Consider the following 27,020-nt stretch of genomic DNA (forward strand, 5'->3'; position numbering starts at 1 on the left):
ACATGAGTGAACTTGTGGAGCGGCACAGTGTGGCAATATGTCCTTTGGTGTTGTGCTGGCTGACAGGGAGTGGTTCATTGGTATTACAGCAATGTCGTGGAGCGCAGCAACCTTAAAGAGTCTCCCTCAGGCGTTGTTCAGCGCTACACCGCCCCTTCACACCAACCACACAGCAAAAATCCAGAATGTTCATTTAACACAGAGTTAATGGACCCTAAAGGGTCCCTTTTCACTCTCAGAATTGAATTAACACTCCGGATTTTACTGTGCACCTTTGTCACTGTTCCCCACAGCTTAGCGGCAAAACACACACACACTTGTCTCATAAGGTGTGCACGTGCACACAGGTTCGCAGACAGGCACGCGCAACAAATAAACCATACAAGTCCATTGAATGTCCACACACACACACACACACACACACACACACACACACACACACACACACCACACACACACACACACACACACAGTGCTGTTTGTGGGACGGTGCATTCTCTGCACAGTTACTCTCTGCTGCGACATTAATTCTCAAAAGCCCACAGTGGGGTCAGAAGGCTGGCTGTCAACTGAAGGGAGCTAATCATGTAGCGGACTCTTAACGGACTGGCTGCTCTCACAGGCAATTATGTTCCGCCGGCGAGAGCCAATAGGAAATGACTCGGTGCGCTGTGGAGCACAGCAGAACCCACTGGTGACGCCCTTACACATGCGGGAATGAGCGTGAGTGAGCGCACTCGAGTGCACTCTCTCCCCCGCCGCGCGTGCACACGCACGCACGCACAATGCTCAGAGAACACAGTGAGTGCTGCCTGCCCACACACTCGCACCTGCCTCCATTTCCAAAGACTGACCTTCCTAAAGCCCGGGTTTATTTTATACTTCGTCGTGCGCCTAGAATAGCAGATCTACAAGCTCACAACGTATCCGCGACACGTTGTGAGCTTGTAGATCTGCTATTTTAGGCACGCGACACCGTCGTACGACGGAGCATGAAACCCAGCTCTTTCCCTCTCTGCTCTGCTCAGTTGTGTGTTCTGCTTTGCGTGGCTCACAGCACTTGTCGAGGCTATAACCTGTGCTACAAGAGATGGAGAAAGCAGAGAGCCCCCCCCCCCCCCTCTTTTCTATGCTGCGCCCCCTCAGGCTCTCATCTTATACTTCTGTTAAGAATGGGAGCGGAATATTATGACGCATGCAGGGAATAAAATGCTATCTTTCACACAATTATGTATATGAAACAGACAATATCATGAGATTAATTCCAGGTACCACTGGGCATAGAAAACTAATGATAGCCTAATACCCCTCCTGGATACAGGTCTCAGGTTGTACATGAAAGAAATCACGGCATACTTTATTACGATCTCGATCCGCTGCGCTACGCTGACAACCGCAACATACAGTATAGGAGCATCTCTGTAGTGGGAATTAAGAAAGCAAATCACAGCTGGGGTATTGTCGGAGGAGATGTGGAAAATTACACACAGCACTGTTTAGCAGAGCACTGTTAAACAAAAAAAAGAACACAGAGAGATGTCTGTAGGCTATAGCTTAATGAGATGTGCTCTCCCTCGCTGCAAGGGACCAGCAAAGAAATTCGCGTTTATTCTCAAAAGATTTGTACAAGTGTTCATTTCCACCGCAGAAAAAAAGTTCCACCACAAAGAAGAAATAGCATCAATAATGATAATCCTAGCAAAATTCTGTGCTTTGGCCGATAAATCACATATTATCACACATACTGTACAGAGATATGGAGTCGGGAATGTATATGACAGAGATAGGCCTTAAGTGCCCTGGCTTATAAAAACGCAGCGACAAATAAGCAATTAATGAAGTTACAGCCACTCATTTACACCCTCTGCTGAAATCAAATTTGATTCAATAGCCTGCATGGCTGGTTAATTGTAAAGCGAGTTAAGCATTGCCATTGACATGGGAATGAAAGAAAAAAACAAAAACAGGGAAGAAAAACCTGTTTAAGATAAAGCTTTTAAAATTATATTAATTTCATCCCGTTTACTCCTTCTCAGGCTGACGGAGTGTAAGAAGCTGTTAGTAACAGCTAACGTTCAATTAACAGAAAAACCATAAATGGTCACAAATGAGCCTCTAATTGCGCTCCTCACTCTGAGGGTCAATCAGACAGGGTGCGGTATAGTACAAGAGAGGTGCAGACAGTCAGGATACTCTATTAAATCACACAGTGGAGCATGCAGGTAATCTATTACCCATCCCAGCGGAGATTCTTCCCGGGAAATATCAATCTAGGCAATTAGACGACAAAACAAAAAAACAAACAATTTAAGAAACAAACAGAGAACTGGCAAACTCTAGCCACTCTAATCTATGGAGTCTCACGAGAGAGAACAATACCTCGTACAGCCGGCCAGAGTCATTAAAAGTCCATTTGCCGAAAAACACCTGCAGAACAAATTGGGAGACAGGAAGACGGGAGGGTGAGCTTGGCAGCAGAACAATGGAGAGAGAGAAGCCTCTTAATGGCTTATGTGGCTAGCTTAATTAGCCCGGTGATGCAGAGCAGAGCCAGCGGTGAGACTTTCACCGGCGATGGGGGAATCAGGAGCCCTGATTTGCCTCAACCTCGGCAGCCCGCCACAGACACAGTAAACGCTGCCTCCCGCCACATAGCGCTGAGTGAGATGTCGCGTTCGGTTTGAAGACACAGGATCATATTCTTGCTCTGTGTAACCGGGCTCCCTCTCTCTCTCTCTGATGGCTTACGGAAACATGAGAAAAACCCACTGACTGTCTTAGTCAGCAGATCTTTCTGTGGTGATGAGGTCTTTAAAAGACAAAGCATTCAGCGTTGAAATGGAACATGCATTCAGATCGATGAGTCAATAAACATCCCTGTAACACACAAGAAACCCACACAAGCCCCTCACGAAGCATGTGAAAAGAACAAGACCACCCACACAAATAAAGTCTGACTTCGAACCTTTTAACCATGATTAACGCGCCCACGAGAAGAACCTGTCCGTGAAGCAGTCCAACAGACCGACCTTTCCGATGCCAGGAGGAACGGCGCATCTTAGCATCAGCGTCGCTGACCAATCCCCTGACTCGCTGCTCTATGAGAGACAGGGAACAGGGGACACGGTGGTGTGTCTCTGGATGCAGGAGGACCCACCTGCTTCGCGGTCCCCGCCATCTCCTCTGTCGGTGGACCGTTTAGTTTCCATCGTACCGGAGGCACCATTGGCTGGGGGGGGCGGCGGCGGTGGTGGAGGGGGTCGGGGAGAGGGGGTGGGGGGAGGCTGGAGCTGCCTCCGAGCTCCGCCTCGTCTGCCTGCCTGCCGGCTGCCTCCTGTGCGGTCTCTCTCACTCGCCTCAAGTGTTTATGAATGCAAGAGAAGGAGAGAGGAGAGGACAGGACAGGAGAGGAGAGGAGAGGCGTCTGTGTGCCGGTGAGAGAGGGAGGGAGGGAGAAGGAGGAGTGTGTGTGTGTGTGTGTGTGTGTGTGTGTGTGTGTGTGTGTGTGTGTGTGTGTGTGTGTGTGTGTGTGTGTGTGTGTGTGTGTGTGTGTCAGCAGGAGGGAAGAAGAATGAGAGAGAGAGAGACAAAGACAGAGAGAGAGAGAGAGAGTTGTGAGTACATGTGTAGAGTATGTGTGTATGAGTGAGAAGTAGAAGGAGATAGTGTGTATGTATTTGTGTGTGCGTGCGCGTGCGTGTGTGTGAGAGAGAGAGACAGAGAGACAGAGACACAGAGAAACAGAGAGAGAGAGAGAGAATGTGCCTGTGCCTGTGTGTGTCTATGTACAAGAGAGTTTGGGGGTTGTGCAAAAGCCGAGCCTACCTTCCACGACCCCATCGAGCCGGTCCCAGTCTCGGAGACGGTGCCGGATCAACAGCTGCCCCCTCCCACTCGCGTGTGGTCAGCGGCTAAGCCGGGGCCGGGGACAGCCGCTGCGTAGCACGTGCAGTAGCACAAGAGCTGAACGGAGCAAGCCGGCGGAAAAATTGGGCTCTTCGTTAAGATATTGTGCTCTACGGCTGCGGGCAGAGGGCTGGGGAGGGTGGGGCAGACGTCAGAGAAAAGAAGGGAGGGAGGGAGGGGGGTGGGTGGTGCTGAGGGGAGAGGGCAGCCAGGGACATGGCATGGAGAGGCCAAGCGAGCAGAGGTGAGGATGAGGTAAAAAAGGAGAGACACAGGGACAAACAACACAAGCAAGGACAGGAGTCGGAGAGGAGAGGAGAGGAGAGGAGAGGAGAGGAGAGGAGAGGAGAGGAGAGGAGAGGAGAGGAGAGGAGAGGAGAGGAGAGCGGGAGGCAGTGAGGTGATATGAAATGAAGCGAGAAAGAAAAAAAGGAAGCAAGGTGGGGATTGGAAAGGTGTGAAAAATGGAGAGGGAGAGGTAGAGAGGAGAGAGAGGAGAAAGGAGGAGGGTAGTGGTAGAGTGTGGTTGTGTGTCTGTCTGTTGCCAGCTATAGGTGGCTCAGGGAGCAGGTGGAGAGACGGCGGGAGGCGATGGGCGCTGAGAGGCCGAGCTGTTCACAGAGCCACCTCGCCGCTGCAGTTGGAACACCGTTCCACAGGCAACAAGACAAGACTGCAGCTAAACCCCCAAGATTCACACAAAATGCACCGCCTGAAAACAACACGCAGCCAAAGCGCAGAGTGCTTGTTTAACTCTGAACGTGTAAAAAAAGGTTTTTAACACATTTAACTTGAATTAACCGTAGCCATCTATCAAGCCCTAGCAATTCTTCTTCAATAACTGCTCTGCTTAGCTTCGTACAGCTTTTTCTATCAATGGCTGAAGGTGAAATCCAGCTTTCAACCCGAAAATACAATTGTTTCGAGTATTTTTCCCACCCAATGTTTGTAAGCCTTGAATTTGGTACACACACACACACGCACACGCACACACACACACACACACACACACACACACACAGGGATTCAAACACACTTTCTTCAGAGTCACTAGCAGCTTATGTAACATTAAGGGTATTACTGTACCTGTTTGCAGCCTCAGTCAGGCGACTGGACCAGGCAGCCTCTGTGCCATAATGCCACCGTCTTTCACTCACAGAGCGCCTAACAATAGACACGGTCGACAGGGAAAGTTCCCACTGTCACTTAGCAACCAACAGCGGCGTTGCGACAAGCGGTCCGATCCAATCCCTCACCTGTAATTGTGCCATTCGTTGCGGCAGGTCTCGGAAGAATTTATCATTGCGCTTCCTTAATCCCGCTGAAAGGTCAGCAATTTGACAAACAATTTAAGCATGGGGGTGTTTGAATTATTTAAGGAGGCCACACCAAAAATTATGGGGAGCGAGATTTTTTCCTCCTGGAGGGTGATGAATTATTGAAGTGCAGGGCTATATCTTCAGGGAAAGCTATTACACAGCATCCTCAACCTCGATATTTGATCATGTCTTTGTCCTACCAGCAGCCTCTGGAGCAGGTCAAATAGCAGTGGCACACATTTATACACATTTGTTGTTTTAACCCATTCAATCCGGGAACACATCTCTGTCATTTTAGATTTATTTGGCTATAGAGAAAGAGAGAGAGGCACGAGTGCCGCGCTATGAGCCTTGTAGATCTGCTTTTTTTGAAAAAATGATCGTGAAAAAGTTTACAAATCTTTGAATATATATATTCATTTGTAACTCAAATCTTTGCTTCTGGGGGTCCCTGGAACAAAATGTTTTAAGATGAGGGGTCTGCGGACATATACCTGTCATTTTGAGCTTGTACAGTAGATCTGCTATTTTTGAAATATCGAGAACATTTTTGCAAATCTTTGAATATATGTATTTTTAAAGTTACAAAACATTTGTAACTAAAATCTTTGCTTCTGGGGGCCCTGGAACAAAGTATTTCACAAATGTTTGCAGATCGCAGATCTAAAATCTCGTAGCGGGGCATTCTGTGCAACACTATGAGCTTGTAGATCTGCTATTTTTGAATAGCCAAAGACATCTTGCATTCCTGGATTGAATGGGTTAACCTCCATGGGAGTAGCCTGGTAAACCCTCCCAGTCGCGGAATTCAATTTCAATTTCATTCAGCAGTTGAATTCCGCGACCGGGAGAGGGTTTACCAGGCTACCATGGGAGTGCCAGATGGGTGGTGTGTGCCATGTAGGACGATGATGCAGAGGTAAGTGGCAGAAAGTTTCTATTTTTGGGACTGTTGAGGACTTAACCAGTGGTTCCCAACCTTTTCTGGATCGGGACCACTTGAAAATCGCAAAAACGTTCGCACCCCACCCATCCGAGTTGAGTGGTGTTTTTTTTCAAAGCATCAATGAAACTAACTTTAAGTTCCAATTCATCGGTATCACAATGAAAACTCATTAAAGAAACGTTTAAAAAATGATATAATAATAATAATAGCTTGAATTTATATAGCGCCTTTCATAGACCCAAGGACGCTTTACATCAGAAACAATGAACAACTAACAGACAAATGAACAAACAAAACAACAACTATATGCCGTAAGCCTGAGAGAATAGGTGTCTTTTCAAGGCAGCTTTAAAAGAGTCCAGTGTTGGAGCAAAACATTTTATGTTATCATTATGATCTTTTTGCAAATTATTTGGGGGCCCACTTGCAATATCCTCACAGACCACAGGTTGGGAATCGCTGGACTACTGTATTAATCACATTCATATATACTAATATACATATATATACTATTGTGTCTTCATTAAGTAGTTTGCACTATATTCATGTGGTTACTTACAGTCCATTCCCCCATGAACACACAGTATTTTTTAGCCCCGCTAAAGGATGACTGCGTTGACCCCACAACGAACTCTAATGATTTTGGTGACCCAGTGGCCTTTCCTCCAGCTCCACCATGAGGTCAAAATCTCCACTTACTCTCATAATTCCAATCAAAATATCCTCAAAACTACTAGCTAGATTGCCATGGAATTTGCTGTGCACCTATAGAGGGTGTACCCTTACTACCCTACTGATTTTACTATTTGAGTGACACCACAGAGCCCTTAATGGTTAGGCACATCACATATTAAAGAGCTGAGAGCTCATTGTTCTCTATTACCCCACTATAACTCTGTACTCTCAGAAGTAAAGTGGGAGGCAGAGCATTCGATAATCAAGCTCCTCTCCCAGTTTCAGTCCAGGAGGCAGACCGCTCTGCGTTCTCTACGTTAACACATTTTCCTTTTTGATCAAGCTTATAGTTAAAGCTGGCTCAGGCTTGCCTTAGTTATGCTGTAGAATAAGCTTAGATTGCTGAGGGACTTGCCATAAGTCACCAAGCTCCTCTCTCCTCTCCCCTCTCCATCTGTATGCATGCATGTCCCATGAATGCATGTTACTAAGTTGACTTCTTCCCCAGAGAGTTTCGTGCTTTCTCATATCACAGGCTTCCATTGATCGTGATTACAGAGACAGACCCCATGGCTCTGGATCAAGGGTTTCCGTGGACTATGGCTGCGGACTGCTATTAATACAGTTATTATTTTTTGCAGTACATCTCTGTAAGTGTCTCTCTCCCTCCCTTCGCCGCTCTCCCTCAACCCAACCGGTCAAGGCAGATGAATGGCCACCTACAGTGCAGCTAGGTTCTGTTCAAGATTTCGTCCTGTCAAGACCAAGAGTTTGATCATGACCTGTTCTGTAATGTTAAGTGTCATCATGAGATAACTTTTGTGATTTGGCGCAATATCAATTAGATAAAATTGACTGGACTGACTTGACCACAACCTTTTCTCTAGCGCCTTAGTCCGAAATATCAACTTTTTGCACAAGATACCTTATCTAATCTTCCTCTAGTCTTTCCTCTTGCGCCACCCTATAGCCAATTTCCAGTTGGGTGTAAGGAGCAGCACGACCTCTAGGGGCTGCTAGCAGGGCTTTTGGACTCTTGTTCTTTATTGGGACAGCAGAAACACTGATAGGGATACAGTGTAGGCAGGGGGGGGCACAGGAGGCGGTGTGACTCCAGAAATGAGTGGCTTAACCACAATGCCATCAATTGGCACCAGACCATGTCACCACAGTTTCTGTATAAATTAATGCATTCCAAGTAAAAAATCTGATTGATAGGCTATATAGTGTAGTTAACACACACACTTAGAATTCAGTATGGCATGCAGACAGGCATTTCTAGTGCTGTCAGCCAATTATTTTAGTAGACAATTTGATTACACTTTTATCATGTGCGACTTGAGTTGGCAGGTAAATGCCTTGCTCAATGACACTTGCTGCACAGATTGAATTCAGCCCTATGGGAGAATCACTCTAATCACTTGGCCATCCTGCCACATCTGCCAGCATTTCTGGGCAAGCCGCCCCGGGGGCTTAAACCAGCAATTACACTGTCCTCCAGCCATGAACCATCACAAACGTTGGACCTTGCTCCCTGACATATAGACTCACAAGTCAGCCTCTAAACACTTCACTCAACTAGAGACTAAGGACAATCTCCCATCTTTCCTGGCTGAAACTGGGTGGAAACGGCTAGAGCAGTGGTTCTCAAAGTGGGGTCCCGGGACCCCCGGGAGACCTTCCGTGTGGTCCTCCGCTAATTGAGGAACAGTTTAAACAGTATGCCCTATTTCATTATTCAGCTATTCTGAAATAGCAGAGCTACAAGCTCAGAACGCTGCACAAATGTTCTCTTATGGGGTCTTTTCCAATGGGGGCCTGTGGCCAAATACAATTTGGGGGTCCTACTCCATGACATGGAAATGTTTGAGAACCATTGAACTAGAAAGTAAAACAAACAAAAAAACAGCACTACATAACCAATCCAAAATCGTTTGGGGATATATGGATATGGTTTTCAAAGCAGTGGGCGTAGGTCTGTTGTTTGTGGCCATTCTCGATGCTGTTCTAGCAACTACCTTGCATTTATACGTCTCCAGAGTAGACGTATCAGCAGGCAGAGATCTCTGATGGTCTGGCAACCAGAGACTACCTGAGTAATAAGTACAGCCATTATCACGCCCAAACTTTTTTTAACAAGTAAATGTGTGCCCCTCGATCAGCCCATCACCAGCCACAAACAAACCATTTTGGGATTAAAGGATCCTCAAACAATGAGGGCCTTTTATTCTAAGTTAGTTGGTAAAATAGTGAAAATGCATGGGGAATTGCATTGGGCATTAGTAGTACCGTAGCCGTTGAAACAAAAGCTTAGGTCTACATGTTTTGGCTTACTTCAACAAATTCATACTGAGTCTGTCTACCAACTGTCTCAATGGGTGGTGTGGTACACCAGCTGGGCTTTGTGTTCTTTTCACAATATCAGACAGCGTTTCACTGGGTTACACTGACTCTCATTACTTACCCATATTGGGAGGTAGTAGATGCAATTTAGTGCTACACAATACCTGAAGCATAATCCTGTCAGATTTGCATCTGCATGCATCTGTCCAGCTGGTTTTCCTCAACATAAATAATCAATTATTAGATATTTTACTAAAGTAATTATGGTGGTACGCTGTTGTGTTGTTCAGCAGTTCCAAAAACGACATGCAAATGGGGGCATTTACAGTAGTGCCTGTCTCTCTGGGTTAGCCTCGGAAACCCATGGCTTTTTTTTACTCTGGGTTGACTCAAGTCCTTCGAGGTCACAGCTGCCAATGTCAGTGGCAACCTCACATTCCATATTCCTATAATTACCTATAATTACCATGCACCAGGCAGGTAAGGTAGGCAAAACTAACATCATTAATACGTTTCATATGCCATGACAGGATGTGGGGGAGTTTTATGGTTATTAAGTGTTTGTTTTGGGGGCGGTGGGTCAACCATGGTATATGGCAGCGGTTCTCAACCTTTTCAGGCCGCGACTCCCCAAAATATTCATATTTGAACTGGGGACCCCCCACCCTGACAACAAGCACTTGCAATGTAGGAGTTAAGGCATGACATTTAGTTTGACTCAGTTCCAGAGATAAATATTGAGAAAATAGCCGATCTACAAGCTCACAACGGATCGGCTATTTTCAAAAGTTTTGCCTCTTTCTTATATTATTTGACAATTTCCCCAATGTTTGACCAGTTTTTATAGTATAGTATGTTGATTACTTTTGATGCAGTAATGGTCTCTTTTCATTTAATTTCTTAGGTTTGAGAAAGGTCTTAAAGGTCATTAAATTGTCACTTCACTGTCATGTTGGGACCCCCTTTGGACCCACAGGTTGAGAACCACTGGTATATGGGACACATTTGGGCATATTAACATAATCGGCTGTCTGCCGTTTATAAAGGAAGAGAAAACAGATACACGATCCAAAAGGGCCCTCCTGGTCTGGACCTTCTATATACCAGGGCTATATCAGTGGTTCTCAACCTGTGGGTGGGGACCCGCAGGGGGGTCCCCACATGATTTTGGAGGGTCCCCAGATGACAGTGAAGTGACAATTTAAGGACTTTTAAGACCTTTTTAATACCTAAAAAATAAAGAAAGAAAATAAAGTAATAAGATAATAACTGCATCACAAGTAATCAACAAACTATACTATACAAATTGGTCAAACATTGGCCAAATTGTCATTTGAAAATAGCCAATCTACAAGCTCACTACACTTGTAGATCTGCTATTTTCCCAATATGTATCTGTGGAACCGAAAATGTAATGCCTCAACTCCTACATTCCAAGTGCTTATCAGGGTGCAGGGGGTCCCCAGTTCAAATATGATTATTTTGAAGGGGTCCCCAGTTCAAATATGATTATTTTGGTGGGTCTCCAGTTCAAATATGATTATTTTGCAGGGGTCCCCAGTTCAAATATGATAATTTTGGGGGGTCACCAGTTTAAATATGATTATTTTGGAGGGGTCCCCAGTTCAAATATGATTATTTTGGAGGGGTCCCCAGTTCAAATATGATTATTTTGGAGGGGTCCCCAGTTCAAATATGATAATTTTGGGGGGTCACGGCCTGAAAAGGTTGAGAACCACTGGTCTGGACCTTCTGTACGAGGGCTATATGAGGCAGTCAGCCAACATCAGCCAACATCACGCATGTTAACACAGTGACATAACATAATGTGAGCCCTAGCTGCTGCTGCAATGTGCAATCTGCAGGCAAACAGCTAGTAAGAAGAATCCCAACACAGATGATGAATACACAATGCATAGAACTAAACACTTACCGTTTTCCTTTGCAATTGATAAACCGTCTCTTCTGTTGTCAGGGCTTGCGAAGGTTTCTGTCTGCCGTTTGCCAAGATCAATGTCTCACCAACATCGGTGATCTAACCATTTGTGTCATCCCCAGAGGTCGCTGTTTTGCAACTGAGCGGATTCATGCTCACCTCAAAGCTGCGAAAAGGTGAGATGTTATTTTGGGTGGGTCACGATATTTTTTATCGCACTTTTGAGAAAGGGTACCATAATCAAGTTTTAATAGGCTCAACTGCACTTTTTTTTGCCCTTTGATAAGAAATAAAAAAGGTCCATTATCACTGAACTTCAGCATACAAGAAAGACTAAATTAATGAGATGTCACATAAATTAAATGAAAAAATCATCGCCATTGAGCGTCAGCATGACAATGAAATAAGAAAAACTTAATGGCATCTAATGAAATAAAAAAAACATCCTCATCATTTAATATGAATGAAATAAAATAAAATAATAACCTAATCCTTGAATATCACATCTCAGCCTACATAACATTAGTTGGACCGAGAGATTTATTTTATAGATTCTGTCTGACTCTAAATCTTGTTCCAGGTCAAGATTAACATAGTATGAATGGTTATGGAATATTGTATTAAAAAAATAAAATAAACGCTTGGTAGGATATTGGAGTCGCTGGATTCTGTAGGTCACCACTTTCTGTATAGCACCTGCCGCAGGATCCGGGCTTGACGTGCGGTGCGTCTCACGCACGTTACGTCGTTCCATGTTGACATCACGTCACACAGCCTGCCGCCGCCGCATGGGTTTTGTTTGGTGCAGCTCCAGAAACACAGTAAGACTTCATCAATAGTTGACGTATCAGAATATAGACATGATGAGTCTTATTATCGGAATCAAGAGACAGCTAAACGAATGCATAGATGGGTTTGTTTACAACTTGAATGTAACTACACTCATGTGGGAACTGGGAATAGCCATGGATCACACGACGGTCGTCTGTCACGACCGTCATGGATGAACTTCAACCTGGTGTTTGCACTTTCTCCATTTACGGCCCGTACATCTACATAAACGTTCAAATTCCAATATAAAGTGCTGAACCCATGGCCACGGATGTTACAATTATGTTCGAGCCCGCAGAAGTGCCTTTATCTTCCGTATTGTTCAATAAAAAGCATTTTAATCCGATTGGTGGCTATTTTCTCAGAGTATCAGAGTGCAATACACCTCCCAATCGATAGGGTCGCGTGGTTGAAAGTGCATGGCGTAAATACGGAGAAAATGGCCACCGATCGGATTAAAATGCTTTTTATTGAACAATACGGAAGATATGGGTACTTCTGATGGCCCGTACAGAATTATAACATCCGTAGCCATGGGGTAAGCACTTTATATTTGAAATATGAACGTTTATGTAGATGTACGGGCCAAAAAGAGAGAAAGTGCAAACACCAGGTTGAAGTTCATGGTCTACTGGGAAGTGTGTCCGAACAGTTAGCTCTAGTCTGATGCAAAACACAACTTGTTGTGCAGATGGAACTTTCTTAACGTCCTCTGTTATGCAGGTCACCTGGCTGCAGTCAGTCGTTTAAATTTCCAATCCACTGATAGGAAATTAACCTAATACTATGTGATAAACTGGACTATTGACGTGTTAGCCTAGCATCGCAGTTCGCAGACAGTAACAACAACCATGTAAACCCCATATGGGTGATTGGAGTCCCTCAGTGCTTTATTAGTGTATTTTCTGTTATAGGCTCTATGCACAGCAGACATAGTAAAAATACATTCACAGGTGTTACCAATGATACTAATGAAGGATCTGTTCTATTCTTGTCAAACAGAGTCAGGATGCTGCTGTTGTGCATGACTGCATGTTGGCTCACTGGTAACACTCTGCTACACCAGTCGGTCTAAAATTGGGGTCCAGGGACCCTCATGGTCCCTTAAGGGGTTTCCAAATGGCCCCTTACGGGCGTGTAACTCTGAGAATGTACAAATGGAACCAAATGGACCCGTAAGTGTCCATTTGGTTCCATTTGTACACTCAAAGTTCTGGGGGTCGTAGAAATTGAAAAATCTGAGAACCACGTACTGTGCTATGTAACAGAGCCTTAATTAGTATCATTGGTAACATCATGATTTGTGTGCATGGGGATCTCATCTTAAACAAGCTTAGTGCTTAATGAGCCTCCCAGTTTAGTAGACCTTGTATTGTGAATTTGATGTACTTCCATGTACTGATGTTCTCATGTCTTACTAAATAAAGTACATCAATCAATCAATCAAACACCTGTGAAGGAAGTGATAATATGGCTGTTGTGCATAGAGCCTATTGTGGGGAAAGCTTTCGCTGAAATTAGCCTTGTCGATCTGCTATTATTCTGCGAAAACCTTCCCCATAATACGGATGCAGGAGTTTAAGTGGTTTAAAACATTGTTGCTTGTTAGCATGATCTACACAAGTTCTTTTTTTTCCAAGCGACACCATTCGTACAATGTGGTATTAATGAAGCTTATAACGATACTGCACCGCGTAGCAGCACGTTAGAAGAGTGAAGAGTTCACATGAATTCACTAATAGACTATCAGTGTGATGGAAGAAGTACCATAATGTAGAAATACTCTGTTAAAAGTAAAAGTCTTGTGATGTCATTCAGAATGTTACTTGAGTAAAGGTACAAAAGCATTGTCAGAAACTACTCATTATGCAAAATACCCATTTCACAATCACATTATTGGATTAATTAGCTATGTATGTGTGTATGTATGGTGTATCACTTTAATCTTGCAGCTTATAAAGGTGTGGATGATTTTAATGACTATGTGCTGCTAATCTCTGGCGCCATTGGCCCTATGGCATTAAACTCTGCACTCACACTCCTGGATGCCAGAGCAGAACCTCTGCCCTAAATTGTTCACATCGGCCTGTTATAGTGCTGACTTTTGCTAAACACATTTTTTATTACTCATACAGATTTGTCCAGACACTACTGGACATCACTCCAATCGGTACACATTATCTCTGCAGTCATGTGATCAAGACGGATCTGTCAGATTTTTCATATTCCATCCTGATTGGCTAAGATTGGTTTCCAAAGTTTGTAAGAGTGGCCCGTCTTGAACAAAATGTCTCAAATTTGTGAAAGATTGGCGGAGACCTGTGCTCCGAGGAGCAATTTTTTGAAGTTGGTGACTCATTTCGTTTGTGTAGGGCAGGCTATTACTGATTCGGATGAAGGTGTTATTGAGAGTGTGAATTGCTGCCCACTTGCCCAGTCATCTTTTGTTATGCAATGGTCCATTAATAACCATGCAGCACTCTTAAAAAGAAATATGCATGAAGTTTGTGACACTCCAACAGTATGGACAGTTGGACACGTTTGGGGGAGTTGTTGGGGGAAGCCGAGAAGGTGACTTGCTGCCCGTCCATCTATCGTTAAGCAGAGAAGTCGGGGGCAAAATATTATTATTCATTGTTTTCAGAAGAAGCGGGCAAGGGTTCAAACTGGGCAGCAAGTCCCATCGCTGGATATGCCTGCCCTCTGCGTAAAAAGTAAAAAAAAAAGGACCTAAAAATTGTACTAGTAGATTTTGTACTTTCCACCACTGGTTATTGTGGGCTGTCAAGTGCGATAAGATGCAGTATTGCACATATGTACGTGAATATAATTACCCCAAAAGGTAGAAATCAGAGTCAGACTAAAACCAGAGGGAGAAAAGTTTATACAGTTCTACATTTATCTGTGATTTCACACAGATGCCCAGGGCCCATGGAGAACTAATTAAGTAGAAAAGGTACAGTATTTGTGGTAGCATATCTGTAGTGTGTGTTTAACTAAAGCCCATATGGATATGAATTACGACAAGCAATGCGTATAATATATGACACAGCTGGTACACCTCCACAGCATCGCAGCAGGGATGGAGTCAAATTACTTTAAGTTCACTGAATTCAGTATGCAAGGTGACACTGTTATTCATTAGCTACTGCATCCAGTAATGATTAATGTTGACAAATAATGAACTTAGCCAACGTACAATGCACTGCTTTAAATTATGTCAGTGGTAATAATCTCTCTCTCTCTCCCTCTCCCTCTCCCTCTCCCTCTCTCTCTCTCTCTCTCTCTCTCCCCCCCTCCATCTGAAAACCCAGAACACTTCCGCAATGTTTCAGGGCAAGCGCTTCAAGAAAAGAGAGATAGAAAAGAGTTGTAAAAGCCCACAGAGCTCCCCCTCCAAAGCACAATGTTTATCCCCAAAGTTGTCTTCCGTTCCACTGAAGAGACCGCCACCATTGACATTCCTCCCCCTTAAGTTGCTTCAGCGCCTGATGCCTTTCCAGAAGGAAGGAGTTGAATTTGCCTTATCGAGGAATGGAAGGTAAGCTATGTCTCTGTTGAAACACTGTCACCCCACTTCTTGGATATTATTATATATTCACTTACTTTATTTTGGTTAGGGTTAGGCTTTATGTGATGTTTAATCTCAAGGTATATTTTTTATTCATTTTTCAACATCCTTAATGTTACTTACTACAAACCTGCTTCAGTCACAGTGGGTCCTTGAAGCTCCAAAAAGCTTCCGTCTGTCAAATAAAAACTTCCAGTCACGGAGGCATCCACAAATTAGAAGGTCAACTAAATTCTATTTCGTGAAACAATTAACAGCCCCTTTTGAACTTTCTCAGTAGCCTTTAAGCGGTGTCTTAAGTCGTCCGAGTGCTAGCGGCAGGGAGGGGCCAGACTTGTTAATTTCCACGTTTCCGACCAATCGATGTAAGCCGTGGTCCTCAGGAAGGTCGCGCAGGCCGGGGAGGCAATCTGAGCGGCGGCGTCTGTGATGGAGCGGCCATATTGATCCACAAACACCGGGAGGTAGTGCTCCGTTGCGTGGACGGGTCAAGAAGTCAATTGGCCCTCGCTGTACTGTGTGTGTGTGTGTGGCCGGCCTGCTCAATTGGATGAAGGTATCGATGTGACAGTAAGAGCAGTCGCGACACTCGGTGGAGGCTCTCCCAGGAGGATGCACAGCAGTGGTGTTATAAGTGCGGTGAGCTCCATAAGTACTTGGCCAGTGACACGACACACTGGTCTAATGTTTGGGCTCCACAGGCTTTTAAACTTTGGATGGGAAACGATGGACATGGGACTGGAGACTGCGGCCACAAGGTTAAAGTGCAGGCTGTCTGTTGCTTAAGCGTAATGGTATTTTCCTCCTTAAAGCAGCACTATGTAACTTTCCTCTTCTACCCCAGATTTGAACCGCACAAGTGCTGACATTTTTACCATTGAGCTAATAGAGCCGACCTGCTTGCTCGGGGGATAAATTGAATTTTGTGTCAGATCTTATGTCTAGGTGAGACATGACTTTGACACAATCTAAATGTCTCAATAGAAGAGCAGGGAGACTAAATACAACCACCCCAATTGTAGAAGTTATATTGTATTCAGGTATTAACATACTCTACCATACAGATTGGACAAAATTACATTTTATTCATGAAAGGTTTAAAGGATGAACACAGATACTATACACACCTTTTGAAATTAAAGCAAATATGCTGCACTTTATTCTTTAGTCTTGGTTACTGTCATTTCATATTTTGGTCCAAAGCATTACAGTGATATTGACTTTGGTACAGTAGTTATTTTATCTATTTGCAGAATCTGCTCGGTTTACATTAGTTTATGAAATCATTTTCCCCATACATTGAAAGGGAATAGGATCACTACATCCGGTTCCCCCATCACAGAACACAGAAGCAACAGATAAAGCTCTGCCCCCCCTTCTTCTTTTCCCTGTCTTGAAAACAAAAACAAATAAAGGAGCTAGCGCAAAAACTAATTTCACCCACTTCTTTACACCTGTAAACCAGTGATGTAAAAATAAAGTTGCTTGATTCTGATAAAGATGATGGACAATATTTTGACTTATGTCATTGCCAGTTAGCCATACAACCTAAGGTCCTTACGAACAGGGCTTTGAGATCTTGCAATCATAAAGTGTGTCACTGTCCAAATCCTTAAGGAGCTACAGTAACTGCACATCATGTATGTACAGTATAGGATGGTAATTGGGGTTCACAATTCACATTGGTAGGCATTTGAATGTTCAGTGAACTTGTCTTACAAAGCACCACAAAAGCACACCAGACAATCTCTTTCTGATGACTGGATAGATGCAAAGAAGCCCTTGTGTTTGAGAGTTGGCATTCATTCAGGCATGGCAAAGACAGAAAAGCACTTTATATCAATGAAATGCATGTGTGAGCCATTTACTTCATTTTGATTAGGTGTTTCACAAACAAGCTTTACTGGGATGCATATTAACAGCCACCGAGGTGTTTTTGGGGTATTATGTTAGAAGACATGTAATACCTCCGTATTACGTGTCTTGAAGTTTTTACAAGAAACGGATTGTCCTTTTCGGCTTATTGCGTACTGTAATTATGCGCTGACTTTGGTAGTAGTTTCATATTCTTTGAAGGAAAGCTGCAACTGTTCTACTGTACATTGGTAGCTACAGCTACAAGGCAAGTTGATTGTCTAGTAAATCCCACAAGCAGGATAGACAGTCATGTTGTAATTGGCGGTCTAGAGCCTATAACCCAGAGGGACCTTTTTGTTGGATTTGCAAAGTAAAAAGATTAGATCCCATCGCCTGGAGGGACGACCTAAACTATGTCAAACAATTGATTATAAAATGAAATACCTGAATTGAATTAGTCTTAATGACTGTTAGATGTATTATTTCACAGGAAAAAGATTCAAAACAATCAATCAAGTCAATCAAATGTTTTTAGGTAGGTCTGCCTACAAATGTTCTAATTTTTAGCCGCGTGCGCTAGCGCGGCTCTATAAACAGCACTAGTCTTAGTCCGACACCCGAGTGATATTTTGTGACACCGACACCCGAGTGATATTTTGTGACACCTAAGTGTCTTTGGCTGTCCTGGCTGTCCATCACACTTCCCCCCTTTTAAGCCAATGGGGAGACGAAAATGTAATGGACACGTTAGTCAACGAATTAGATGAGACGAAAATGTTAGGGCGGGACGAATGGAGAAGACATCCAATCAGAATTACTCTTTTTTTTTTTTTTTTTGTAAAATATTTTTATTGTTTTTTTAAAGACATACAAAATACAAACACAGACAAACAGAAATTAAAAAGACAAAAAAGATACAGCTCAGAAACAACATTTAAACAAAGATAAAAAGATGAGCAAAAACATGATAATAGGTCAGACTAGGGCCGGTATGGGAATCCCCCAAGCACAGTGGCGGACAGCGTAGGTCCAATATGAGACAGATATGGATCCCAGATCTTATAAAAAGTGTCCAGTTTGGAATGCAACATACACGTAATGTATTCACACAGAATTACTCTTTTTGAGGGACTAGTTGGGAAGGGAACCAATCAGAACGATCCTCATTGTTAGTTAGGTTGATCCACCCGGAAGCAGACCATATTAGGGGCCAGCATGGACGAACATAAATCACAACAAGGCAACGCACAGGCGGAGGGTTAGCCTAAATGCTAGCGTGCTTCATTAGACCTAGTTTGGCTATTAAGTTATTATTTGGCCATGTTCATACTGACTTCAATCTTAGGTATTGTTGGGAAGACCCGTGTGGTGTCACAAAATGTTGCCACCACTTATATAAACAACATTAGAGCGTTAATCTGCGACGCTAAATGTTGCCAGGTTTGGCGAGAGAAACAAGCAATCCAAAAAACAAGTAATCAGGTCTATGAAAAGATTGGGGCCAAAAAAGCCTGCCGCATGCGGCTTTATTATGACTTTGGTCATTCTTGTTTGTTAGTATTTTCTAACCTAAAAATCGATAGTTCTTTGGTATCTAATCTAAAGTTTATTTATTGTAAAGAAGCAACGAGGCCCACTGCCAAACATACTGCAATCAGTCTCCTCACCAAAGTAATGATAAAATAACCGTTTCTTTTTACAACATGTTTCTTTTCAATATAGAATTGAAAGTATCACTATCAATAAGCAGTATCAATAGCGGTATCAATAAAATCCTATATACGCCCATCCCTAACTAAGATGTGTGCATCCATTCAACAAGACGTTTTCAGCATCCCCCCATTCAATGAGTTTACTGTTGTGTTTGGCCTGAATGCCAGACAGCGACATGAAGTAACCTAGAATCAGCCTGCACCTGATCTGCCCCAGAAAAAAATATTATCGTGAGTGACTGTTGGTGCTCTCATTCAATGACTTCTGCTCCACTGGTCCGGGAAAGGAAGCAGATCAATAAGTGGAATGGTGGTGGTGGTGTTGGACACACACACACACACACACACACACACACACACACACACACACACACACACACACACACACACACACACACACACACACACACATGCACAACTTGTCATACACACAAGTTGTGTGCATGTAAGAGAATGTTTTGAGGATGAGGTGAGAATATGATGGTCTCCTGTGCAGTATCTAGCCCTTGACCATTTTTATATACACCATAATATAGCACAAGTAGAATAAAATTCTTACAAATAAAAGTTAATGTTGAGCACGTACTATAGATATAAAAGAATAGATGGGTCATAAGCAGGCATATAATAATATACCATGGCTATGAAATCTACTGTGTTTGTTCAGTTCTCTATCACTCTGCGGCTAACAAGGCAGGCTACAAACCATTAGGTCAAAGTGAAATCCACAAAAATACATTTAAGGTGAACTTCAACCTCGGTGGAGAATTAACTATGTAGGAGAGGAGTGGATAGAGCAATGCACGTTACCAGGAAAAGGTCCACCTTAACCACATGAACCCTAGCGTCCCTATTCTGGGAACATTGTGTGAAAATAGCAGATCTACAAGCTCACAACACGCCCTGATGCAATGTGTTGTGAACAAAGTATAATGGCTTAAGTGGTTAAATAGACGATAGGCGGAGGTTCAGAAAGATGAGAAAAATGTCTAAACGTAAACGTTGCATAGCAACTGCCTTGTTTGTGCAGGCAGCCGGGGCCTACTTTCTTGTAGAAAACTATTCTTGTAATGAAATAGTTATTAAAAACAGTTTTAATTGGAACGTGTCTGTAATTTTCATGATGCCATATTTGGTAACCATTTTCTAAAAGCAATAACTTACTCCAGGCCATGGCATATTGTCATCATATCACACCTAAGGGGGTTGTCACCCCCCTTAGATGTGATCACAATAACTATAGCTTGTCATGAGTTATTGCTTAAGTACACCCAACGCATTTGCAGACGGAGGTCCCCATGGATTATTTCTTCTTCCCGTGTGTTCGACATGAAAGCTATGTTGCTATGAATTTTGTCCGCTCTATACGTTTAATTTTATGTTTGCGCCGTATCTAACCTTTCATGTTTTTGTTCTCTTGCATTTTACATTGAACGTTGTACCCTATAAGTACTCATTCAAGAATTAGAGCAAAGCTTAAAGGCGCGGAGTTAGCGAATGCGTGAAGGAACCATTAGTCGGCAAGGGTACGTAAAAGAAAAAGGAAAAAAGATCATTGCGCAGAGGTCAAAACCATCAAACCGTCATGGCCGACCCGGGGGTAGGAGAGCCCATTTCCTGACACTTTGGGGCCGGTGGGCTTCAGAGATAACATTAGAGCGATGTGAAGACGGGGTCCGTGCCGTTGTCAGGCAACAGCGCTGCAGCATCCTCCCAGTCTCTAGCCGTCAATGCGACACTCAGGTTATTTAAAGCAGGATGATTAATGCCTCGAGAAATGGCAAGCACCTGCCCCAGCCGCCTCCCTCTCTCTTTCTATCTGAGAGTGCATGTGTGTCTGTCCGTGTACACGTATGCCTGTAAAGTGTTTGTGTGTGTGTCTCTACATGTGTGCGGGTGCCTGTAATGTGCGTGCTTGCACACACATTACATGCATACTACAGTATATATATATTACATAGTTATATATACAGTGTGTGTATGTATGTATGTGTGTATATATATATATATATATATATATATATATATGTATATATATATATATATATATATATATAGTACAAACAGTATACTGTATGTACTATATTATATTGTATATGTATATGTGTGTAGGTGTGTCTGCACCCAAACCTGCTTTCATGTGAGTGCGTGCGTGTGTGTGCATGCGTGCGCCTTTGCTACCTGCACGCGCGCGCACCTGCATGTGTATGCATTGCGCTGACTGAACCGGTGTGCTGGCAATTAGAAAAACCACTGGTGTCGGTGTGCACATTAATCATGCTCTTCAGCTGAAAGAGAGAAATGGGGCGGAGATGGGAGGGTGGGGGGGAGAAGGGTCGGAGGAGGGCGCGGCAAGTAGTAGGAAGAAAAATGAGAGTCTGCGTTGGGCTGTTTCGGAACCGCTCTATCAGTCCGTCTGGCCTCAAGCGATGCTCTCAGAGCGTTTATGACCGAGGGAGATCATGTTTTTTTTTTTTTTTCACCTCCAAACCCCCCCCGTGAGCAGCAGGAGTCAGAGGGGTCTCTGGAGCAGCTTGGTCTGCCGCTAGCCTGCAAAGTTAGCCGAGCAGGGTTTTTATGACACCGAAGAAGTTTGGTGTCAAATCCCCAGGCGGTCGAAAATCCAGGGTGCACAGGTGGGGCTCCAGTGGGAGTATGCTTCAGTCGAGGGGAGGGGGAGGGGTGCTCCAGTGGCCGACAGAAGACAGAAGTGCTGTATGAACTGGGCAGCTCCCATGTGTGGCTGTCTGCAGCTGTGTAAATGTGAAGAAGTCACAACTGTTCAAAGAATGGCTGCATAATGTGTACTAGCAAAGGTTAGACACGCCAGCAACACCTTCTGTGTTCTGAGCTAACTCCCTCCTCCGATTTTACTCATATGGATATGAAGCATCAACTGATGGCGAAAAAGTAATAATTTATCCAAAGAGTAAGAAAATAATTTCATTCTCTCCAAACAGACGTTATCAAATGTAACTCAATAGCATAAAGGACACATACCTGACAGAATCGCGGGGCTATTTGTTTATTTTTGGAATTCTTATATGACACAATCTAAGATAACCCTATTGGATTTTTTATAGAAAGAATACTTCAGAGGGATACAATTGCAGATGAACACACGCACCTGTATACCTGTTCCATTGTAATTGGTATTCCCTAATACAAATTTATAATAATAAAAAAAAAGAAGAAATACTTCTGTGACCCAGGGGTAGCGAGAGTGACATCTTTGGTACTCTATATAGTGGTGTTTGACTAGATGTGGTGTTTGTGTGTCATGGCCATATTATAAAATAGTAATGTTCGGGGCAGATTGCCATGTCACCACCTAAAATTGTTCTGATGGTAGATTTAATGTGATTAATTGGTTTAACCGTGCAATACTCTCTGAAAGGCTAAATAACACAGTAAAGGCCTTTGCAGGGTGCGATTAGTCAATCAGTTTTTACCACATGCGAAAAGACGCACAAATCAAACTGGGTTCGATTGGGAAAAAAACGCCGCATCGCATCGCCGCATGGTAAATTCGGAGCCGGTGTGCATGAGGTTATTGAGAACCATGTGTTCATTTAAAGAATGATATTGTCCGTTTTTTCCGTGCGAAAAATCGCACCCTGTCTGCAAAGGCCTTTACTGTTTCAAAATCAAATAATGCATTTATTTCACAAAACATAGGTCTACAAGATGCAACATAATATAACTGTGAACAATAAATTCTAACCACTGAGAGAGGAATGCTAAAATATAAAAACAATTGCCAACTGTATCACAGTCATTAAATAAAAAACAAAAAGATTAATATTGTCCATCTTTCTGCTCATGCCATGGCCATGCAGGTCTCTCTCTCTCTCTCTCTCTCTCTCTCTCTCTCTCTCTCTCTCTCTCTCTCTCTCTCTCTCTCTCTCTCTCTCTCTTGTTGACCGAAACTTCACTTCCTTGTCATTTCCAGAATAGAATAGCTGAATGTTCTATTTGCAACCACGAAATGCAAGCAAAGCTGAACCGAAGTGATGTGTTTCTCATTCTATCTCTCCTCCATTCAGTACCGGGGACAGCGCTGTGTGCATGGCCCTATGTAATAGTCTAAATGTATCTGTCCATGGTCCTGATCCATTCAGTAATGGAGACAGCGCTGTGTGGCCCAATGTAAATAGCTTAAATGTATCTGTCCATGGTTCTGAAATCTGTCTGACTAGATCAGATAACAAAGGGGCGTCCGCTGGCCTAGCGGTCCAGGCGCATACCACATACGCTGGTAGTCCAGCTTGACAGCCTGTCGCGGGTTCGACTCCCGATACTGACAACCTTTGCTGTGTGTCACCCCCCCCATCTCTCTCCCCATTTCCTGTCAGCCCTCTATCCTATCAATAAAGGCAGAAAAAGCCCCAAAAAATATCTTAAAAAAAAAAAGATCAGATAACAAGAATGTCAAAGAAAGTGCTTCATTACCGCCGTCTCTATGACACTTGTATCTTAAATGTTAAATGTTTTTGCTATTTGTCTGTACGGTTTAATAGAAAGGTCTAGTATAAAATACTGAGGTCGCAAAGCCCCCTCGTACGCCCCCTTGTGACCTCAGGTGTGGCTATAAAGCCAGGGTATGTGATGAACAAAATCATCACCCTGCATTCATCGTTGCACAAGATTATCCAGCCAAGGGCAGACATGATGCAGCCTGCCTCAGTGATTCTGTATACAGTATATTACAGGCTCATTTAGTTTTGTCAATGGCATTAATTGTATCCCACGCAGACAAACATTTTCAGAACAATGACCTCAACTCCAGCATCCATCAGACAAACTTTTTCTTTTGTTTGTTCTTTTATGTCTTCCAGATGCATGATTGCAGATGAGGTGAGCACACACTCGACGCCAACGCCGAAATCTTATCCTGTTCCTCAACAACAACAAAAATCAAACAAAGAACCTGGGACACAGAGCCGCATTGCATTCTGAATGAGTTTGTCAGCCTCACACAGCATTCCCACATGCCTAATCAGTTTTGACAACAGAGTCATTCTGAGACCTTATTACTCTTGGGCCTCACGTCGGCTCGCCCGTCATGTGCAATTTACTGCAGAGCCTCCGTGCGATTGACTTGTTGTTGTTTCTCCACCCCCCCACTGTACTCATGGAGTGTTTTTTCATTTTCTCGGTCCAGATGGGTCTTGGGAAGACGTTGCAGGCCATGGCGGTGGCCTACGCCTACAGGCAGGAGTGGCCGCTGCTCATCGTGGTGCCGTCCTCCCTCAAATACCCCTGGATTGAGGAGCTGGAGAAGTGGATCCCTGAGCTCGCACCCGGAGACATCAACCTGATAGAGAGCAAGAGTCACACCACGTATGTACATCACCCGCACAGCTTTTCAAAGTGACAGCGGCCAGGTGAGCCAATTGGAAAGGAGAGGGAAATTTTATAACTAAATGTAAAGTATATTTATTCACTAAATAATTTCAATTCAATTCATAGGATGATTGTGCCAGCTTAACCACTTTCAACCTGGCATCCCTATTTTGGGCTTGTCATTATTGTCAAAACATTTCAGACATTGTCAAACATTTTCAAAAATAGCTGATCTACAAGCTCACACCAAATCGCTTTGCCGAAAATAGGCGATCTACAAGTGAGCTTGCTGATCTGTGATTTATTCCTAATTCTGCCGAATGTTCGCCTAGTGTGACATGCCCAGTATAAGGAAGCCAGTGTCCTTGTGGTTAACAGTGTCTCAATCAAAAAACAGGAGAGGATTGTACTTGATCTAGAATGTAAAACCTCTCGGACCACATTAACAACATAACCTTGTCTTTACTTGCCTAATGGTTTGACTCTTATCTCTATGATAATTATTCATGCATTGGTCGCTTTAGCTTCCATATGAGGAACTCACCCACTCACATACATGCATTCATACCGTACATACACATGCACTCATACTGTACATACAGTTAAGTTGTAGTTTGAAGTGGAGCATGGTACTGTAGGAGGGGCCATAGATAGATAACCTTTGTTTCCCGCAATTGGTGTTATATTTCAGGATCCATAGCCAGCATGTGACGTCAGTTTTCTATAACATCAGTTGTCTATGACATTTTTATGCCGTATGACTCCGTATGACATTTGTGAGATATGCTCCGGACGTACAGGCGCACAGACAGACAGACCCCTCTTCTAGACCAGTGGGGTTCGGACCCCCAGGGGTCCTTGATGGTGTTCCAGGAGGTCTCTAGCAAAATGAGGAATGGTTTCATTTCATTATTATTTCACCAGCTAGATGTTAGTCTGTGGGCGGCTGTGGCTCAGGAGGTAGAGCAGGTCGTCCAATGATCCGTGGGTCGGCGGTTCGAATCCCGGCTTCTCCTGACCACATGTCGAAGTGTCCCTGGGCAAGACACTGAACCCTACATTGCCTCCAATGATTCGGTCGGCGCTCGCTTGCCACCATTGGTGTGTGAATGTGGGAAAAGTGGGGACGCTGGCGTCGACTGTTCGCCGCTCCACCTCCCAATGTCCCCCACCTGTATGAATGAATGAACCATTGTAAAGCGCTTTGAGCACTTGGAAAAGCGCTATAAAAATGCAATTCATTATTACAGTAGATTAACTCATCTCCCCACAACCTACAGCATACGTAGACTGTTGTAGAATTCTGCATTAATCTAATCTAACAAAGATGATAATAATAATAATTATTATTATCATTGTTATTATTATTAGACCTATTTCATCCCACGGAGTAAATTCAGTTGTCAGCTTTACCCAGCTGAGTGCTTCTCAAGTGAGTGCGGGTGGGGGGGGGCAGTTGGTTGGAGCAGGGGTTAAGTGTCTTGCTCAAGAACACAATTGCCGCGCCTGGGAATCAAACCTGGGACCTTCTCCTTCCCAGACGGACTCTCTACCCTTTCAGCTATGATCTTCCGCCTGATCTTCTCTCATGTGGGTCCCTGGCACAAAAATCTCTCAAATGGTTTCCGTGGCCTAATACGTATCGATTTGGGGGTCCTTGACATGAATATGTTTGAAAACCACTGGTCTAGACAGGTTACCTGCGAGGAGCCACACCGTGAAAACAACAAAAATACAAAATGGTTCCATAGGATGTTTTTAGGAGCCACGTGGCAAACACTTTTTTTTTTTTCAGTTTCAGAGTATGCTGCGATAGAATGACATAAATCAGAGCTGTCAAATAACTGCAGCAGGTTCAATTTGCATAGGGGATCTGGAGGATGACAGCATTGACAGACAGGCAAATCAACAAGGCTACTGCCAAAAGGACCACAAAGGAATCCAAATGCTCAGACCAGAGAGTGAACTGAAATGATAATTGCCGTGCGGGGGACATGACAGCCTCATTTTCACAGGAGTGTGTTGACTGGGGCTTCTCATGTCTGTCTAGCTTGTTGGCATAAATTGGTATAAAAGGGCCCTGAAAAGAGATTCTTGTTCCACTTTTATTATCTAGTCAATTTCGTTGTGCTTAACCCATTAAATCCGGGAACGCATCTGTGTCATTTTAGATTATAGCTATAACCATTATATTATACTTTGGGCTATTCAAAAATAGCAGATATACAAACCCTTAGAGCTTGTAGATCAGTTATTTTTGAAAAATCTTGATCATTTTTGCAAATCTATTAATATATATTTTTTTTAAAGCAAACATTTTTAACTCAAATCTTTTCTTCTGGGGGTCCCTGGAACAAATTTTTTTGAGATTAGGGTCCGCGACCAAATACATATCATTTTGGGGCTCCTTGACATGAAAGATTTGAGCACCACTGATATACAGTATATAGCCACATACGGTTTTCAGAAAACTGTTAGGATTTAGAAAATCTTTCTAAATGTCTTCTAAATCCGTCGTTCCTGGATTAAACGGGTTACAGCTGGAATGTTATAGTAATACAATATACAGTAACTAGCA

At 43.5% G+C, this 27,020-nt stretch overlaps 2 protein-coding genes across 3 annotated transcripts in view; one reads left to right on the forward strand and one right to left on the reverse strand.

Moving 5' to 3' along the window:
• Positions 1–11,189, reverse strand: part of LOC311040880 (R3H domain-containing protein 1-like) — a 63,526-nt gene extending 52,337 nt beyond the window's left edge. Inside the window, exon 1 of the mRNA XM_084051258.1 lies at positions 11,123–11,189. The gene's annotated coding sequence lies outside the window, so the exon portion shown is untranslated. The remainder of the gene's footprint in view (positions 1–11,122) is intronic.
• Positions 11,190–11,885: 696 nt separating this feature from the next.
• Positions 11,886–27,020, forward strand: part of zranb3 (zinc finger, RAN-binding domain containing 3) — a 98,002-nt gene continuing 82,867 nt past the window's right edge. The window contains exons 1-4 of one of the 2 annotated variants that reach the window (XM_084051254.1): positions 11,886–11,946; positions 15,271–15,497; positions 23,935–23,953; positions 24,261–24,439. In XM_084051254.1, coding sequence (XP_083907380.1) covers positions 11,914–11,946; positions 15,271–15,497; positions 23,935–23,953; positions 24,261–24,439 — 458 coding nt within the window. In that variant the 5' untranslated portion in view covers positions 11,886–11,913. Of the gene's footprint in view, positions 11,947–15,270; positions 15,498–23,934; positions 24,060–24,260; positions 24,440–27,020 lie in introns of those variants that run through there. The other variant, XM_084051255.1, reaches the window with a different exon arrangement.

Source organism: Gymnoscopelus microlampas (assembly GCF_963454915.1).
Source record: "Gymnoscopelus microlampas genome assembly, chromosome: 24".
In the NCBI taxonomy this organism is placed as follows: domain Eukaryota; kingdom Metazoa; phylum Chordata; class Actinopteri; order Myctophiformes; family Myctophidae; genus Gymnoscopelus; species Gymnoscopelus microlampas.